Here is a 19974-nt window from a genome sequence, read left to right as displayed (position 1 = left end):
GCTGTTCGGTTTGCAGTCCTGAATATCACGGCACAAGCAGGATTCACTGCACTGTTAACTTTAGCTATGTTATATTGCTGCCTCTGTTCGGTGATGTCGAACCAAACAGACTTTAACGTGTCTTTGAACGAGCTGGCGGTTCACTCGTTAAGCTGAAAGAAAGATGCTTTAATCACAGGAGTCACACATGTGTCCACTGAATCATCTGGGAACTCTTCTTGTTTAGCACTTGTAATAACACAAACACCAAATCCTCCTTCTCTTGTGCTGTTTGTAGCAGTGTATACACCTGAGACTGTCACCTGTCTGTCTGTCCTGCACTCTCTCTCTTTGTCTTTCTTTCTGATTGTGTAATAAAAGTATGAACATGTATTTATAAGTTACACTTGTGTTTGAATCCTGCAGCTTCTCACACATTTGATTTCCATGTGTGACAACTGCAGACAGACTGAGGGACCCACTGCTGCACATCATCTGTGAGGCTTTGCACCCCTGATGATCCATCAGGACAAACTCAGCAGTGTGTGAGGAAGCAGAGGAGGAAGAGCCAGCAGCAGCTGACAGATGGAGAGAATAGACAGACTGTTCCCTGTTTGTGAAGGACTGCTAGAAAAGTTTAAAATAACTAATTGTCTGTCCTGAATCAGTCTTATTAGGTAATGTTCAAATAATGTTATCATCCCAGTGTTTTCAGTGTGGGAGAAAGTACTCAGGGCCTTCAAGTTACACACTATGAAAGGCAGCAACAAGTTTAATATTCAGAAACATAAAGTATGTATCAGCAGCAGAATGGACCTAAAAATAAATGTTTGTTTCAGTTCTATGAAGCTTTGAGTATTTTGGATTAGTAGCACTGCTGTGTTTGTTGCATCACATTACTGTAATTGTTTATATGCTTTATATATTCTGAGGTAAGTTGATCTATAGTGTTACATCATATTCTATAAGGATATTATGTGTTTGTATACTTTCTGCCCAGTTAGACCCATTTAGCAGAAGTCAGCCTGTTTAAGGCTCTGATATCTATTCTGTGTGACTTAAAGCAGTTATGACATGGTCTGATTTTCTCACCCAATAAAGGAATATTTAATATATCAGTCTACTCTTCATTCTATCAGAAACAGTTATCACAGCTCGTACATTTTACTTTTTACACATTAATGTAAGCATTGAGCCAACATGTTAAAAGAACAATATTTGTCTCTTATATATAATACATGTGTGTGTATATATAAACTGTGAGAGATACTTGTCTTTGAGTGAAGATTTAAGGTGATAGGAAATATAAATAACTGCAACTTGAATCTTTACTGAAGCTGTAATAACTAATATTGATTAATATAATACTAACTTTAATATTGGCCATATTATATTTACATTACCAAAGTGAGATGACTTTAGTCTCATGAACAACATTAGCTAATTGTTATTTACTAACTAATCCTAAAATGACTGTTCAGTACAACCATGAAGCCCAACAATCATGTTTTACAGTCCTCTGGTCTCAGCCTCAGATACTTATCAAATCACGCAAAGCTCATGTTGACACAAACAAACAAATGAACAAAAGATTTTCTCCTTCATTTCTGTCAAACAAAGCTGTTTGAAACGTTTCCAGCAGTTCATATCATGGTTGCTGGGCAACCTGGGCAGCGCGACAGAGGCTGGACCGTCCCATTTCACAGGCCTCGCACTTCTGGCCTTAGCGGTCTTTGAGTACGCGGCCCTTGTGGACCGTTAAGGCTGCGTACTTTAAGGCTGCAGAGTGCAGACCCTGAATTGGGATACAGCCACTGTCAAACCTAAAATGAGGATGTGGGCACACCTGAGTGAAATAAGTGGAAGCTGAATGAAGCTCCACCCCCTCATGTCACTCATCTGAGAGAAACGAGGAGTCAGGCTGTTCCACTTCTTTATTAAAGACAGATGCACAGAGTGTGCAACAAGTCAATCTAGAGCATTTGCATTAAATTATTAGCAGCAAATGACTGCTTCTTACCCTTTTAATTCCCATGGAAACAGTAACAGTATAGTTTTTCACATACTGCTTCTGCATTTTGACTCAACTTTTGCTACATAAACATAGATGTAGTCAATATGTGATAATCTGAGGTTGTTTTTACTCATTTTACAACCACATGACTGATACTAACTCCTGAGCTGACTGTATGCTAACATGCGCCACAAATAAGGGTCACATTTGGATTTAAAACAATCACCGAGAAGCTTCCACTGAATGCTACTTTCCCCTGCATGACACTGAAATCATTAACACATACTAACCCTCCATACCCTGTAGGAAACTCACTTCCTTGGAATAACATTTCAACAAGGAAAGAGTTGAGAGCAAATGTCCTTCTCTTGAAGGACAATATTTGAACAAATCCAGTTACACAGCTCAAGAAAATATTACTCTAATGGAAGAAAAAGGCAGTAATTAATTAACAATATGTGTATCAGTAGTACAAAAAAGCTATTATGGGGCGACCGTGGCTCTGGGGATGCCTCCACCAGTGTGTGAATATGAGAGTGAATGAATAGTGGAATTGTAAAGCACTTTGGGTGCCTAGAAAAGTGCTATATAAATGCAATCCATCATTATTATATCAAAATGTAAAGGGAAAACAGTCTGATGAGCTGAATGGTGAGCTGAAACTGAAACAAAATAAAGCCTATCATTAGGAATTTAGGAGCAACTTTATTGTAACGTGTTTGCTTTTTACAGCTTCAGTTCTTTTTTCACTCAGTAGGTGGCAGCAAACTACAAACAATGGTTGCATTTTACACTCGTCTGTTTTCATTAGAGGCAGAACCCAGAAGCACATCCAGGTTTAGGTCTACTGCTTGGTGCTACACAGAAACAGGCTGAACAGACTGGAACTCACATGAATTTGGACGAATCGAAGTAAGAACGTCACTTATGCTCTTCAGTTTTCTCAGAAATGGATTAAGCCTACACCTAAACCAACGGATATGTTCACTGACTTTTTCTCTTAGTCTGGAAATACTTAGTCAGCCCATTACGCAATTGAATTGATTATCATGACCCTCACTAATAGCCACTTACTAAGCTAAGAGTAATGTGCAAAACCCATTAGCCAAAGTAGTATAAATATTTTAACTTTTAGCAAATCCAGCAGGTTAATTAAGTGATTTCACATCATATGTTCAAACAGCTTGTCAGTTTTTAATATATCCCATGTACGCATACTTAAGCTTTAAAAATAAAGAAAAGTGCAATGACCTGATAGATGTTTGCTGAAAATTGTGGTTTACATCAGCACCTACATTAAAATACAAAGACCCTGTTTTGTGTGAGCTGCTCGATACCATGAAGCAAGACCTCTGAACATCTCAGTTTTTACACACACACACACACACAAGTGCAAGCAAATGGTGTTTTATATGCTGTTGTCTAAAATATTATAAAATAAACCGTCTCTTTTTATATGTGGGGGGGGGGCACTCAAAAAACGGAGGGGACAGGTTGGCACCAGAACACCACAGGTCTGCCCCGAGATGAGTGTGAAAATGTGATTATCAACAAGCCCACCTGGACTTCAGTTAGGTCGCACGCTTGTCCAGAGTTCACTTTGTCTTCAAGCGTTTTAATTTAAAACATAAACTGAGGCCTACCCCAAGCTAAAAGAAGGCAGATTATGTTCTCAGATAAAGCAAGCAATGAGGGCGAAGCAGAGAAAGTACCTGCACAATACATTCACATAAATCAAAATGGAATTTCTTTGAGGACACAAACATCTGGGGAGTAAACAGCTGTTTCAATACCTAATCACAGATTGTGCTCTCTGTTTTACATGTTTTTAGTAAGGCATAATTAACTAAAAGGCTAGAGAGATGAAAGGATGCCAAGCTGATACCAGGCCTCAGTCACATGGATTGTTTCTTAAATTCTGAAATTAAGTGGACATGCAAAAAGATCTGGCACTTCATATATTAAACTGAGAAGCTGTGCTGACCCAAGAAAGCGCCCAGAAATTTGGGCAAATGTCTGCTCTGAAGTTTTTAGCCAAACCAAACTGCAGGTCAGTTTAAAGCGCAAAATTGTGCAAGTAGTCCAAACTAAACCGTTCTTGAGATGCAGAAATGTTGTCACACACAAAAATCAGACGATTGTGCCTCCAAACAAATTGCACTTACAAATGCTTGTAACATAAATGATGAAAATAGTAACTGCAAAGTTGAGACTGAACAGTGTTTCAGTTAAAGTGATAAGCTAGCCATTCAGCTGACTCATTGGTGATTGCAATGATTGCAGGTTTCATTATAGAAGAATATCAAGGAGAAGACAGATGGCAGGGAGTCAGAAACGGGGGATGGAAATGCAAGATATTGAGGACAACTTATGAGCCCAGGCGTCAGGTGTGAACAACAACAATAACTGGGCTGTATTTAGGTGTACAGATCACATGACCATCAAAAGAGCAGTGTAGGAATGAGAGAAGATCAACAGGGGAGCACACAAAGAGGTTTATGGACACAAACTGGGAAAGGTGGCATGCTCAGTTGATCAGTAGAATACCACACTAGACTTTCTTCCAGGACGGTTGAGGACCCTGTTGTGGGGGCGAAGCTTGGGTCCAATGTTCCCTCTAATTTTTCATGTGTCTGAGCGAACACACAAACTCTCTGAGCGGTCCCTTGGACCACTGTGAGCAACAGCAGGCGTGTGCACTGTGGTCACGTCAGCATTGAATCCATCCAAGTTACATGGTTTATTAAAATAATCAAATTACAACATTTAAATTTATGTTAGACTTTTTTTTAATTAACTCCTTTAGCCCACTTACAACAAAAATTCAAAAAAAAATCTTGTTCATGACCTGTGTAGTATGTTAACACTATTGGAAGTAAAAATAACTTGAACTCCAATTTTGAAAACGCAACTTTCTTTTTTAAAAAAAAAAAAAAAAAAAAAAGCTCTGACTTGTATTATGAGTATGAGTCTGTGGTCTGGGAGAGAGTCCTGTAACTCTCTGTCTGCAAAATACAGTATATAATGACCAATGTTGGGCAATTAATTATATAATTACGTCTTCAAAAAAGTAACTGATCTATGCAAACAAAGTTTTTTGCAGCTGTTTACTTAAAATGCAGCCAAGGCGTTTTTTTAAATAAACATTTCAAACTATTTACAGAACAATCAGCTGTTCTGCATCAAATTTGATGCCACACAAATTATTTGTGCCACTCCAAAAATAATTTCAAATCAAAATCAAATCAAATCACTTTTATTGTCACATCACATGTGCAGGTACATTGGTACAGCACATGTGAGTGAAATTCTTGTGTGCGAGCTTCACAAGCAACAGAGTTGTGCAAAATACAATAATGTAAACAAGCAAAATACAAGAATGGCTACATCTGAAACTAATAAATATATGTACAATATATAATAGTATATGCATTTCTGGATGTGTATACTAAATATTTTTCTACGTGTGTGTGTGTGTGTGTGTGTGTGTGTGTGTGTGTGTGTGTGTGTGTGTGTGTGTGTGTGTACACATATTTTACAAATTAAATAGAGTCAACAATAAATAAAATATATAAAAATATACAGAGTTGAGACATGTGCAAAACAGTGGCGTTACTGTACAGTATGGAGTGCATAATGTTAAAGTTCCAGTAGTGAAGCTGAGGTGTCTATGAAGTGTTCAGCAGTCTGATGGCCTGATGGAAGAAGCTGTCTCTCAGTCTGCTGGTACGGGACCGGATGCTGCAGAACCTCCTTCCTGATGGAAGCAGTCTGAACAGTTTATGGCTGGGGTGACTGGAGTCCTTGATGATCCTCCCCGCTTTCCTCAGGCACCGCTTCCTGTAGATGTCTTGGAGGGAGGGAAGCTCACCTCCAATTATCCGTTCAGAGCACCGCACTACTCGCTGGAGAGCTTTGCAGTTGTAGGCGGTGCTGTTGCCATACCAGGTGGTGATGCATCCAGTGAGGATGCTCTCAATGGCACAGTGATAGAAGGTCCTGAGGATGCGGGGGCTCATGCCGAATCTTTTCAGTCTCCTGAGAAAGAAGAGGCGCTGCTGCGCCTTCTTCACTGTTTTGTTTGTGTGTACTGACCACGTAAGATCCTCAGCCAGATGTACACCAAGGAACCGGAAGCTGCTCACTCTCTCCACAGCAGCGCTGTTGATGGTGATGGGGGTGTGTACTTCTCTGCACCTCCAGAAGTCCACTATCAACTCCTTTGTCTTTGCGACGTTGAGTGTGAGATGGTTGTCTTGACACCAGTGGGTCAGGGCGCTGACCTCCTCCCTGTAAGCCGTCTCATCACTGTTGGTGATAAGACCCACCACTGTAGTGTCGTCCGCAAACTTCACAATGATGTTGGAGTTGTTAGTGGCCGTGCAGTCGTAGGTGTAGAGTGAGTACAGGAGAAGGCTCAGTACACACCCCTGTGGAGCACCAGTGTTCAGTGTGATGGGGGATGAGGTGATGCTGCCCATTCTGACCACTTGGCGTCTGTCAGACAGGAAGCTAAGGATCCAGCTGCAGAGGGAGCTGCTCAGTCCTAGATCCTGCAGTTTCCTGTCCAGCTTCGAGGGAACGATGGTATTGAATGCTGAGCTGTAATCTACAAACTGCATTCTCACATACGTGTCTCTCTTCTCCAGGTGTGACAGGGCAGTATGTAGTGTCAGGGCTATGGCATCATCAGTGGACCTGTTGTGGCGGTATGCGAACTGTAGAGGGTCCAGTGAGTCGGGTAGTGCAGAACAGATGAAGTCCCTGACCAGCTTCTCGAAGCATTTGCTTACGATGGGGGTCAGGGCTACAGGTCGCCAGTCGTTCAATGAGGAGATGGTGGAGGATTTGGGTACAGGGACGATGGTGGCCATTTTGAAGCAGGCTGGGACTACAGACAGAGAGAGGGAAAGGTTGAAGATGTGCGTGAACACTGCAGCCAGCTGAGCCGTGCATGACTTGAGGAATTTCTGTCCACTATGAGATAAAGGAGAACAACAGGAGATGTATCACTCCTGTAACACCTGTAACATTCAACAGTCGCCTCATTGTTCTGACACACACAACAAAACTATTGACTACACTACACAAGTTTTGCGCTAAATGTCTCAAATCTCTCACATTTCAATGGTTTGATTTTTGCTCACAGGCTTTTGAACGTTTTCCTTATAAAACGCAGTTTTTACTGTTTCTTTTTGCAGTAAATATAAACAGCGATAGTATTCAGGAAGAAAAACAAACATTGCATATATTTTTAGCATAACTCTGGTTTTACGTGGCCTATCAACACAATTTAAAAACTAGTATAAAGTCCACACTTTTCCATCAATTGATCTGTCTGTCCTGCTCACATCTCCAATGGTTGTACACGGTGTCATTAACGTGGTTTCACAAACACCGGTTTTAGCCTTTGCTGCATTTTTAGGTAAAAGATTGCATGTAACTTTGTTGTTTGCAAAACTTGTGGATACATTTTTAAATTAAAAATTTCTATTTGCATTTCAAGTTATGAAGATATTTTGTTAAAAATGTTTGTGGTGTTACAGTAAAAACGTAACTTTTTTTACAGCTTCACATTGCAAATGCAGAGTACTGTGACTTTGTTGTGTGGAACCGCAATGACATATTTGTTGAAAGGATTTTGCCTGACCTTGAGTTTTGGGATGATGCGATTCCTAAAGTTGAGTGTTTTTTTAGAAACAGTATACTCCCAGAAATACTGGGACAGCAAGTTACAAACATACATGTGTAATGTGATAAAAGGACGACAACATAATGACATTTTGAATATTGTTATGACCTGATGGTAGTCATGAGTTCTGGCTATTGTATTTGCTCTGACGTAGCATTAGAGCACAAATTGTCATTTAATTTTATTGTACATTTAATTGTGTCATTTAAGTGTTGTGTAACACTACACAATGATTAAATGCTATTGAGGCAGCATAATAATACATTGGTGGTTTATTTACAAGATTAGACTTTTAAACAAATAAACAAAATAGATTGCAATCCATCTCACAGTATAATACTGTACAAACTGCCAGCACAATTTGACAGTTGGAGAAAAATATTTCATTTGAAAACATTTACAGACTAATCAGGAGTCAGGACTTAGGTACTACTATTACTCTACCCTGTTCTACTTATCACCAGAGCCAAGCAGCAGATACTGGACACTACTCTTCCTCTCCACCCCCTTCTGTGAGCCGTGACAGTGACAAGACATTTAATTTTTTTTAACTGATTGATTACCACCCACCCCCCTTACTCCAGTGGGACAACAGACTCGGAGAGATTTGATAAGGCACAACAAATTACCCCAATCTTGTCGATCAATGCATGTGTCTCACCTGGCTTTGTGGACATGTTCTCTATTGGCATAGCCCTGCTCTGCAGAATTTGATATTTCCTCCTGACTAAACCTATGACTCGCTCAACATGGATACGCAAATTGGCTATTTTCCTTGTCTCTGCCACTTCATAGGCTGACAGCTGTTTTCTCCCTTTAGTGAATGCCGGTGTCTGTAGTGAAGCACAGTAAAACCCCACATTATCGCCAATATTGAACCCACGATCTGCAAGGACAATATCTCCAGGTAACAAGTTATTTAGGAGGCCACTCTCTATTGTGATCTGCTTATCGCTAACTCTCCCTCCCCAGGCAGAAGATATGTAAGTGACGTAGCCTTGGGGGGCAACACCAATCAAAAATTTTACAGTGTGATGGTGCTTGTAGTTGGACCAAGTTTGAGCTTGTGCAAGAAGATTAGATGGTCTCTCAATAAAGACTTCAAAGCAATCAACAATCACAGCCACTTTACATCCAAATGCCTGTCTGAAACTCAGTGGCATCGTAGCTTGAAGAACATGTCGCTCTGGCCACTCAATTAGGAACTCTAACCTTTTATGAAGTATGTCAATTACTTTATGCCAAACTCTAGAAGCAGTGGACAGAGAAATATTGAACCTGAAAGCTAAATCTTTCAGGGGCAGATTTAGTCTCAGCCTCAGCAAAACTAGTATGAATTGTTCAAATTTGGACAACAAAGACATAGGTCCCGAGGTGATATAGGGCTCGCACAGTTCAAAAATCTGAATTAAAACTAAGAAGTTGGGGAGCCCTGTGTAGAACTTTGTCTTGTCTTCATTTTTTTCAAAAGCCTCCTGGCTGAACTGTGTGTCCAGAGCCTTGCTCCGAAGATCAACCAGCTCTGCTGTGTTCTGTCTCAAAACATCCTCCATCTTCTCGATGTCATCCATCGTCAGCTCTGTCTGGCATCCAGCATCCGCACAGCCTGCAATATAACAGTGGGGGAGCATAATCAGCATAATAGAGGCAACCTCAATTTTTACTCATTTTCACTGTAGGAGTTTTTTTAGTGGGCTATTAGAATCTGGTGTAATGTGTTTAATTCACTATGTTAATTTAATGTAATTATTTTTTTTAATCAACAAAAAAACATGTTGCGTCTAAACAAAAAATATATTTATATGTTTCTCACCACAGAAACCTTACATTACGGATATCTTTACTTATCTGTGAAAGGAGACTGTCTGGAATCTGGCAATATAAGAACCATAGCAGTGTACAAAAACCTGTGGTGTGTGCCTGACGGTAATAAGTGCCACTTTTTCTTTTTTTCTGAATAAAATGGTATGGATTTACTCTGTGATTAAAAAAAATCACAAACATGTAATATGTAACTTGGACCATAATCATTACAGATAATGGCATCTTTTTCTCTTTGACATGATTCTTGTTTGTTTTACATCTCAGCACAATATCTTACCTGGATAAGTGAATGTCTCATTCACACTGAAGTCTTCTGGTTGTGGATTCTCAGCTGGAAGCTGCAGTTCGGGGTTCTCCACTGTCACTAGGCTCAAATCCGGGCTCTCAGCCGTCTGTTGCATATCCAAAATCGCCTCTGCACATCGATGCTGTTCTGCCTTAAGCTTCATTCTTTTCTCTCGTTTGAGAACTGATTCCGATCTGGGTTTTCGTTCGTAGCCGAGATTGACCGTCGGAGCCCAGTCCTCCGACTCGTCGTCATCCAAAGCACTTGGGCAGCCTATAGTCCCAATCAAGTCAATATTAGACTACTAACTTAAAAGCACTAAGTAAACGAGAATTTAACGACAACCTAATGCTAATAAGTTCGTTTGCAAACATAACATTACCTCTGACGAAGTGGTCGCTGCAGACACGGGCATTGGCAGACTCTGCTCCTCCCAACTGTAAACGTAAATTTAAAATCCATTTTTTCCTACGTTTTTCGGTTAGAATTTTCCATTTTTCTCCTCTTCGTTGGGCTATTTTTGGTACCCTAAAATACCGTTTATCAGTTTCTCTGGTCGACCTACTGGAGCATCCGTAAACACAACAGGACATAGGCATTTTGCGTACTGTCTGTCTGTGATTTTGCGCTTATCTTTTTCACTTGGGGTTAATTTTCTACGTAACATGAGCTGAGAAGCAGCAGCAACGCTAGGCTAATGCTAGGCTAACAAGCTGGCTAGCTAGCAAGTTCAAAACCTGGTTCTAAACTGAAAGAAGGTACAAAAACAGTTTACTTCCAAGCCAGAGTATCACGCAAAAAATCACAGAAATTATCTCTTGAGCTCAAGCTGCTCCATCTGAACCCAGGTTTGCTCAAACTAATGCAATAAAAAAATGTGGGTGCCATGAACATGCAGACTGATCTGTGCAAAGTGAGGAGGATAGCAGTGACATGGCATTTTCAAACCATATCTTTTAAAAGCCTGCACTGAGAAGCAAAATTTCTAGCTTACTTAGTTTTTCCAATTCAAGACAACTCAAATAAACTGGGTTGATCAGCTTTTTGAATAAAAACTACTGGTAACTTATTTAAACAAACTGATAAAAATTGAGTTTAGTATATCCTTACATTTTTTTAATTAAACACAATGTTAGATTTTACAGTGTACATGATAATGGAGTGCTGCTGGAATAAAATAATAAAATCTTTATGTTTCTTGGGGCTTAAATTGCAAAATGTGAACAAATGCCTAAAAACGTTCCAGAAGCTCGTCGTCCAAACTGCAGTGTAATTATAAAACAGAAAACCTCTGTTAAATAACAGAAAATGCCCTATTTAATTATTTTGTGTGGACATATTCTCAACAAAAACATTTTTATATTTCATAACACTTTACAGATATTTTTTAAAACTTTATTAATCCAGAAGGAAACTTGTGTGGTCAGCATTTACTTTATAAAACTAAATACTGAATACAAAACGTATTAATAAATAATCATTACATTGAAATTTTCTTCAGGAAATGCATTGTCTAGTTCTATAAAATCGTGAGTTTTTTTCAGGTTTAAGGCTGGCAGTTTGCTATCACACACAACACTGAATAATAATTAAATACGTGTTTTTAAATAACACAAAATTCAAGTCGTTCTTTCATAAAAGTCTTTTTTTTGTTGTTTTGCTGTGATAGAGCTCCTGACCCAGGCCAAGCTGGCTCTCTAGGAAGACAAGGAAAAACTCCCAGGTGCCAGATGATGGGAAGAAACCTCGGGAAAGTGTGCACAAATTCCACTTGACAACACAATAAAACGCAACATAGCACAAAAGGTCACGGAGGATCTCATAACAAGGACAGAGCAGGACGAATAGGACAATCACAGGAAAGGAACAAAATCACGAAAAAATTAACGGAAAGGACAAATAAGAAGGGGGTGCCATAACAATAGAAAAATAAGGATGGATAATGGAAAAGACATTACAGAAGGAGGTGCCAGAAAAATAATAAAAACAAAAAAAGCCTAAGCTAACACAGGACAAACATTAAAGATACTGAACAAAAAAACCCCCAATAAAACAGAAATCCCAAGAGTGGGAGGAGACACAGCACACTATAAAAGGAGGGGCAGAGAAGAGTTTCTTCATTTTAATTTGGCCAGCGACGCATGTGCACACCCTGAAGAAGGCACAGCCCAGCCGAAATGTAGCTACAGCCATGCGTCAGCGCTAAAAAGTGTTTTTGCTTGTTGTTTTAGTTTGTTATTTTTGGGGGGGGGGGGGTTTCTTTTGATGTTTTTTTCATTTACATATTGATTTACTGGCCTAAAAATTGGAATATCATAAATTTATAACCTAAAAATTGGATAATTTATGGATAAAAACAGTTTAAAAGCCTAAAAATTGGAATTAAAAATGACACAGACTAAATTCATTGAGAAATCAAATTTTATTAAAACACAGTTAGAAACCTAAAAAAACAGGACAAATAAAACACAACTTTGGTAAAATTAAACATAATTTGGTACTTACCTGAACCTGAAAAAGAAAAGGACGGTACTTACCTCAATTCGGACCTGGGGATTGCCGGATACGGTAGATGGGATGGCGGGTCTCGGGAAGGGTCATGGTGCGGAGCGTGCACCTACTCCTGCCCTCCTTGTGCAGGGAGGAATTTCCATTCCCCTAACCTAACCCACCCTAATAGCGATGGGATTTCCGGCTCTTTTTAGAGATCCGGCTCTTTTGGTTGGGCTCACTAAAAAGAGCCGGCTCTTTCGGCTCCAAACCGGCTCTTCGGGTTGTTTTGTTGCTTTAATTAATTTATTATTAACAATAATATAAAATTATGCACAAAAGGAATTACTAGCGTAAAAAAAAGTGGTTTTATTCATATATGTTTATATATAAATATATGCGGTGGCCCCTAGAGACAAAACACGTACAAACTTCAAAACACATTTCTAGCATGAACTGAACTTCCAAAGCAGAGCTACTAGATCACTTAAATTACACAATTAAAAGCATGTGTGTATTGTTTGTGTATTTATACACACGCACTCATATATATCCAAATAATTAAAAAAAAAAGTTCATTTACCTGTTACTACCACACACCAAATCCGGTCGTTGGTACTTGCTGGCTTGTGTAGCCACTAGGTAACAAAAGCTCAACACTGCGCCCAGCATCCTGGAGCACTTCTGTTGTCTTTTGTACGTGTTTTGAGTTTTTACGTGCTTCAGAGTTTTTACGTGCTTCAGAGTTTTTACGTGTTTTGGAGTTTGTATGTGCTTCAGAGTTCATACGTGATTTGAAGTTTGTATGTGCTTTGTCTGTAGGGGCAACCGTAAATATACTTTTTATTCACTTCACATAAAATGTAATAAATAAATCATATAATACAAAAATCAAATATTCACATTTCAACTTTTAACTATTTAAATTTTCAGCTTTTTCCTTTTACAAATTTAAAGTGAAACAACACAAAACACTGCAAACCACAAAACAATTAAATATAGATTAAAATATGAAAACAAAAAGAAGATGCATATTCTGCTGTCTTTTCTGTGGTTTTCCTGCTCTGTGAATAGAGGGAGACAAGATGAAGTATACTTCTAATGGCCTATTCCAATTGGTGGTAATACATCATAAGAATTGAGGAAAGGTGGTGTTGATGGAGACTCTGGGGAAGGCCTTCGTCTGCCAGGGTGTTTTGGAGCCACTTGAATAAATTTAGTTTGCACTGGAGGTGGACGAGGTTTAATCTGTGGAAAGATCTGAGACGGAGTCGGAGTCTCCCCATAACATCTCCCCATCACGCCTCTATGGACCAACGGTGCGAGCTTTTGTCCTTTCTGTTTTTCTAATTTAAGCTGGAGTTGAACGTCTTTCACTCTAGATTTTAGATGACCTATCTCTTTTTCTTCATTGCCAGCTTTTCTGATCATCTGGTTCACTGGTCCAATGAGCTCCTGTTTTTGTTTGAATAAAGCGTATTCGGAAGACTTTACCATATCATTGTACTGCTTTTTAAATGATTCCAGCTCCCGTGTTTTATCTAGTAAAGCTGCATCTAGATCCTTGCATCTGGTACGTAGACAGTTCAGCTGTTTTTCAAGAAACTCCTTCGTTGTTCCAACAAAGGGGGTGCCTTCCACTCCGTCTACGTATTTCTTTTTCAAGTAGTGGAACATATCCCTAAATTCCACCTTTTCTTTTCCTCTCAAGTGACCTGCATGTGGAAATGCCTTTTCAAAGGACAAAACGCACTGGCACAATTCCTCTTGGAAGTAGCGCTCTTTCTTCTCCAGCCAATTCACTTTGGATATAAATCTTTCCCGTTGCTTTTTTGTGGAGCGCAGTTTCTCTTCCAGCGCCACCTTTTCAGCCAGTGCCTGATTGTGTGCCGCTTTTACTTTGTGCCGGTCCACTGCTGTCTTTCTGTGGTTTTCCTGCTCTGTGCTTAGGGCCTTTTTGACGTCTTCAATTTTCTTTTTCAAAGAATCAACTTCGTCTTCAAGCATAGCCTTCATTTTCTTTTCCAAGGCCAGAGCTCTAATATTACTCTGGCATTTCTGCTTGATCGCCATATTCTGGGCCTTTTGGTCGTCTATCACTTTGCCCATTTGACCTTTCTCCTCTGTTAATTCTTTCATGTTTTTAACCATAAATTCATTTTCGTCTTGTAACTGTGTATTATGCCACAAAACACCGTCAATCCAACACTGCGAGGATTGACGTTCTTCCTCGCGTTCCTTAACCGCATTGACGGTCACACCTCTACTATTTTTTACTGCCGTCTGCAGCTTTTCTATTTTGGAGTCATACATGTTGATCACCTCTTCTAACTTCCTGTCTGCAGCATTTGCTTTGTTTTCCAGTTTTTTAGTATTTTCCTGGTAAAACTGCTGCATCTTATTTTTTTCCTCTTTGTGGCGTTTCAATAATAATTCAACAACTTGGCTGTTGTGAAATTGCTGACGTGCCACCTTTTCTTTCTCTGTTTCCAGCAGTCCTTGCAGGACTTGGACTTCGTCCTCGTGTTTTTCTTTAAGCTCAGCCAGAGTTTTCTCCGTCTCTGCGCGGAACTTTACCAGAGCTTCGTGGTCATCTTTTATCGAGTCCAACCTGTCTGCGATGTTTGTCCTGTCATCCAAGACCGAACCCAGCAGCTTATTATTCTGCAAAAGTTCATTGTTTTCTTTTGTTAGATCCTCGATCCGTTTCTTATTGACTGTATGCAGGTTTTTGAAGTAGTCAAGCTCAGTTTTGAGCTTTTCAACCTCGTCGATCATTGGCTGCAGTCTTTGCTCGAACTGTCTGGCATATGTTTCTTTTTCTTTTTCACTTTTTTTAACCATTGTTTTCGAGAAATTAACATTTCTGTCTTTGTTAGCTTTCGAACTCATTTCTGCTTTTTTATGTGCTGTATCACTCCAACAAAACGATAGCTTAATGAATTCCCTTTGACAGCTGTCCTCTATTTATAGACTTGAACATCAAAGGATGAAAGGACTGTCACTATGACATCACCACGTTCTGTGACGTAACAGGGCTTTGGAGCGTGATGTCACGGGGGTGGGCGTGGAAAGGATTTTGGGGGTCTAAACAAAGCGTGTCTTTTTTTTTTAAAACTTTATTTAACAAACAATGAGTATACAACATACGAACAGATGAAGTATACAACAGAACATGAACACAAAAAGCCAAGGGTGAAAGAAAAAGGTAACAATTATAAGAATACACGCAAAAATTCACATACATATATTGTTGTGAGAGCCTTTTTGTTGGTGCAGTCTGATATTGATTGTATGTGCATGTGCACATCCTTAAAATAATGACAGAAATATGGTGTTTTGTTAGTAAACTTACATTTATGGATAAAAAATTTAGCTAAAAGTATTAAGAAATTTATCATAAAAAACATTTCTCATACTTCTTGGGGAACTTAAAGAAACAGAATAAAACATTTTCCCATCGTAAAGAAAACTCCCTTAAAATATGGACAATAACAAAGCTGCTAAATTCCTTCCAGAATCTCTGTGTAAAAGAACAGTACCAAAAAAGATGTGTCACCGTTTCTGGATGATCCCCACAGAAAGTACAATTAGTATTTATGTCCCTTTTGAATTTGACCATGTAGTGACTGGCTGGATAACATGTATGTCGAATTTTAAAAGAGACTTCTTTCACCTTATTTACAATCAAATATTTATGGGGGACCATCCAGACTGTCTTCCGCTTGATATCTGGAACACTGATTGGAAAATTATATAGTGCAATAAAGTCGTTGTAAGTAAGTAGTTGTCCCTCTTTACTAACCAGCTGAGCCACCAATAGGATCCCATTTTGGAGCCAAGTTTCCAGGAAAAGTGATTTATTTTTCTATAAAATATCTCTGTTGTTCCAGATAAGGTATTTGTGAGGTGAGAAGTTGTGTTTATAAATGAGGGTCCACGCTAAGAGGACCTGCTTATGGAAGGATGAAAGCTTTACAGGGACTTTCTCAACATTGTAATTACAATTTCAAATAAAAGTAAAGCCACCAAAACGAGAGAAAATGTGGTATGGTATAAAGTTCCAGATAGAGGTAGGGTTTTAAGAAAATGTTTGGCCCAATTAATTTTGAAAGTGTTATTTAAAGTAGAAAAGTCTAAGACGTTAAGCCCACCTGATTCGTACTTATTCATCACAACAGTTTTTCTAATATAGTGCGTACGGTTTTTCCATATAAAATTAAAGAGCATACGGTCAATATCTTTACTACTTTTCTTATCCAGATGTAAGGAGAGAGCAGCATATGTTCATCGGGATATCCCTTCAGCTTTAGTAATTAACACTCTACCTTTCAAAGACAAGTCCCTTGTTCCAAGATGGCGCCGCCGCGTATGGATGCCCCGGTGCTTCAGTGCGTTACTTCTGTTTTGTTTTTGTGCATAACTTCTGTGTCTGGGCACTCCTCTGGATATTCTTACACTAGAGAAGAGCTTCTTAACTACAGGACTACAACACCTGTGGATTTACTTCCAATATTTGTCGCATCTGCGGCAGATTTACTGCAGACTCTGATCAGGAAAGTGAGACGCCGAAAGCGAGGAAAGCGAGCCGGCGCACTCGTGCGTCTGAGGAGTGCTGCGAACTGCTCTTCCTGGGATCTTCCTTTCCGACGTACGCTCACTCAGGAATGAGATGGACGAGCTGGCCCTGATGAGAAGCATGAACAGAGACGTTGCCTCCTCCTGTGTCTTGTGTTTTACGGAGTCGTGGCTCTGTGAGGACATCCCGGACAGCGCGCTCAAGCTGGAGGGCTTTCATCTGCTGCGCGCGGACCGGCAGGCCTCTCTCTCTGGTAAGACCACAGGTGGACGTGTCTGCTTCTACATTAATAGTGGCTGGTGCACAGATGTAACAGTGATTGCTCAGCACTGCTCTTCCTCTCTGGAATACCTTTTTATTCACTGCAAACCGTTTTATTCTCCGCGGGAGTTTGCTTCATTCATCTTGGCCGCTGTTTACATCCCGCCAGATGCGGATGCGCAGGCAGCTCAGTGCGCACTCGCGGAGCAGATACTGCACATGGAGCGGACATTCCCGGACTCTCTCATCATTGCTCTTGGGGACTTTTACAACACCCCCCTCCTCACCCCACACAAAAGAGGATTTCACACCACCTCCTCCCACCACAACCCTTCATATTCATGAAGCAGATGCGAGGAAGCAGTTTAAGAGTCTGAATGCTCGGAAAGCTCCCGGCCCAGACGGTGTGTCTCGTCTACTGGACGCAGCCGGAGGGTTCACTTGGTTGTTTGCTCTCAATAGAAGCTGAGCGCGTCTCCGTGTCTGTGCTGGTAAACGATACTGAGTCCCAGTGCTCAGTAAACTGTACACCTGACCGTTATTCTCCCACTGAATCCGGTGTGTCCACGGTCCAACACGTGCTCAACACGATGGTGCTGACCGGTGCCCAAACACACCAGAACACCAAATAAGTAAAATAACACAAACACGAACTTCTCCATGGCTCGTCGGGATGGCAACTGCTCCAAAAGTGACACATGAAATAGGCTGACATTTGAGTTTGACACGGGAGGTGAGGGGGTGTTTTGAATATGCTTGACTCCGTCACGAGGTTGCGCACAGCATCACCGGCAAGGGGGCTTGGTTTGAGAGGTTTTTGGCATCTGTGATGTGATTTACAACCATCCACCCATGTACAGCAAGAAGCCGCACTCACAACCGTGGGCATCAGCAAGTTGGTGAAATTTAAACAAAACAAAACAGCATTCCATCTGAAACTCTCTTATTGTACCCAAAATACAAATTTTAGTGATTACATGTGGCTTCATTAATTATGTTCAAACGGATGAATACATAACGCAAGTAATAACTTTATGATCAGTCAGTGAATGAAGGAGCTCAAGAGTGCAAATATAGTTGCAATAAAGTGACAAATATGCCCTTTTATGTCAAACAAAGACCGAAATAAGTGGCATCAGTGTGAGGATGAGAATGAGCGATCCAACCTCACACTGCAGATATCAGGGCAAAGCACAGTGGGGGGGGGTTGCAGTCTTCTTGGCTGGACCTTCTTCTGCAGTGTGTGATCTTCTAGGAGAGTCTTCATGCAGCATGCCTGCCAGTGTGGTCCACACTGCTTCTCTGTCAGTCTTGGGCACACTGCGTAGGTCTTTAAAACGTGGGTCCAGTGCAGTTGCGATCTGGAGCCATGCATAGTTGGTATGTTCCTGGCGGGAAGCAAGGTCTTCCTTAAACTTCTCTTTAAACCTCACCACATATGCAGGGTCCTCATCAGTTACTTCCATGACACGGCGCAGGTGGCAGAAGGCTGGTAGAACTACAGAGCAGGAGACGTAGGCCTCTCCTCCCAGCAGTTCAGTCACATATCTGCAGTGGAATACACACACACACACACACACACACACACACACACACACACACACACACACACACAGAGAGAGAGAGAGAGATAAGACAGCAAATTAAAAAAAGCTTTTTAATACTAGGTAATATTAATAAAATATTTGATTTCATTTATTTTTTAAATAAGACATTTTCATAATAACAAAACTGATTTAAGATGTATGTTTGATACATTTAATCTAAACCTACAATTATGGTCACAATGACAGGCTCACCTGCAGGGCTCTAGAAGTGTCTCCAGTCTCTGGAGTTTGTCCCACTCTGGAGGCGTCAGGAGGACAAGTTTATGCTTTTGTTTATCCAGAGTCGCGGTTACTGCAGTTTGGTTGCGGATCAAGCGCTTCACCATCTCCAGCGTGGAGTTCCAGCGCGTAGGCACGTCCTGGGCCAACGGCTCCTGCTTGCGCCCCAGTGACACCTGCTCTGCGTTCAGCTCTGCTGTGTTTGCTGGGCTGTGCTTAAAATGGCCAACAATTTTGCGGCATTTGGCCAGCGCAGTGACAAAGCCACTGTCTGCGAGACTCACTGTGATGCATCTCTGTAGAATGTGCGCGGTACACGGCATGTGATTGAATGGCATGATGCGAGCCGCGGCGATCATATTGCGCGCACTGTCCGTGCCTACTGTTGTCACCTTCTCCTCAATTCTCCACCTGCGAGCAACAGTCTGGAACTGCTCTGCACAAGCCTCCGCAAAGTGCCGCTCTTCCGTTTTCATTATAGTCAGCGCAAAGGATGTCAGACCCCAGGCTTCAGTGATTAAATGCGCAGTAACTCCCAGGTAATTGTCATTACTCAATGATGTCCAGTGGTCTCCTGTCAGAGCCACGCATTCTGTGTGAACTAAAGCCTCTTCTTTTTTCTTTTTCTCCGTTTCATACAGTTCGTGGATTCGAATTGTTATTGTGCTTCTCGCTGGGGGCTTGTAGGACGCGTCCTGAGATGCAACCTTTAAAACATCCGCAAAGCCCTTGTCCTCCACAATGCTTAGCGGTCTGCAGTCCTTTGCTATCCATTTGGCTATATTGTCGGTCAGTTTGTCCAAAGAAGACTTACCGAGTGGCCTGCGTTCACTAAGAGTGGTCTGACGCAGGCCGGGTGAAGCTGCTGCCCCGACAAACGCGTGTTTGGCATTAAGGTGGTATTTTAAGGTCGAATTTGAACGGTGAAATTGAAACTCTTTACTACAGTGAGTGCAAATTACAACGCGTTTGTTTATTGTCCCATCTATGTTCTTCTTGTATTTAAATTCCCCATCCAGAAGG

The 19974-nt window shown here is 40.7% G+C and overlaps 1 protein-coding gene across 1 annotated transcript; it reads right to left on the bottom strand.

Annotated features, from left to right (window-relative positions):
* Positions 1–7939: 7939 nt before the first annotated feature.
* On the bottom strand, positions 7940–12051 carry LOC146679845 (uncharacterized). Its single transcript, XM_085448001.1, has 3 exons — positions 10178–12051; positions 9787–10068; positions 7940–9291 (listed from the first exon to the last, which is right to left on the bottom strand). The coding sequence occupies exons 1-3, from the start codon at positions 10392–10394 to the stop codon at positions 8261–8263; spliced, it is 1530 nt and encodes a 509-aa protein (XP_085304127.1). The 5' UTR covers positions 10395–12051; the 3' UTR covers positions 7940–8260.
* Between the last annotated feature and the right edge of the window lie 7923 nt (positions 12052–19974).

This window comes from Copadichromis virginalis, linkage group LG23 (assembly GCF_057382275.1).
Source record: "Copadichromis virginalis isolate Kocher_CV1m ecotype Utaka linkage group LG23, C_Virginalis_male_GT1.1, whole genome shotgun sequence".
NCBI classification, from domain to species: Eukaryota; Metazoa; Chordata; class Actinopteri; order Cichliformes; family Cichlidae; genus Copadichromis; species Copadichromis virginalis.
Note: the sequence above shows the minus strand (reverse complement) of the source record. Positions and strands in the feature narration are given on the sequence as shown.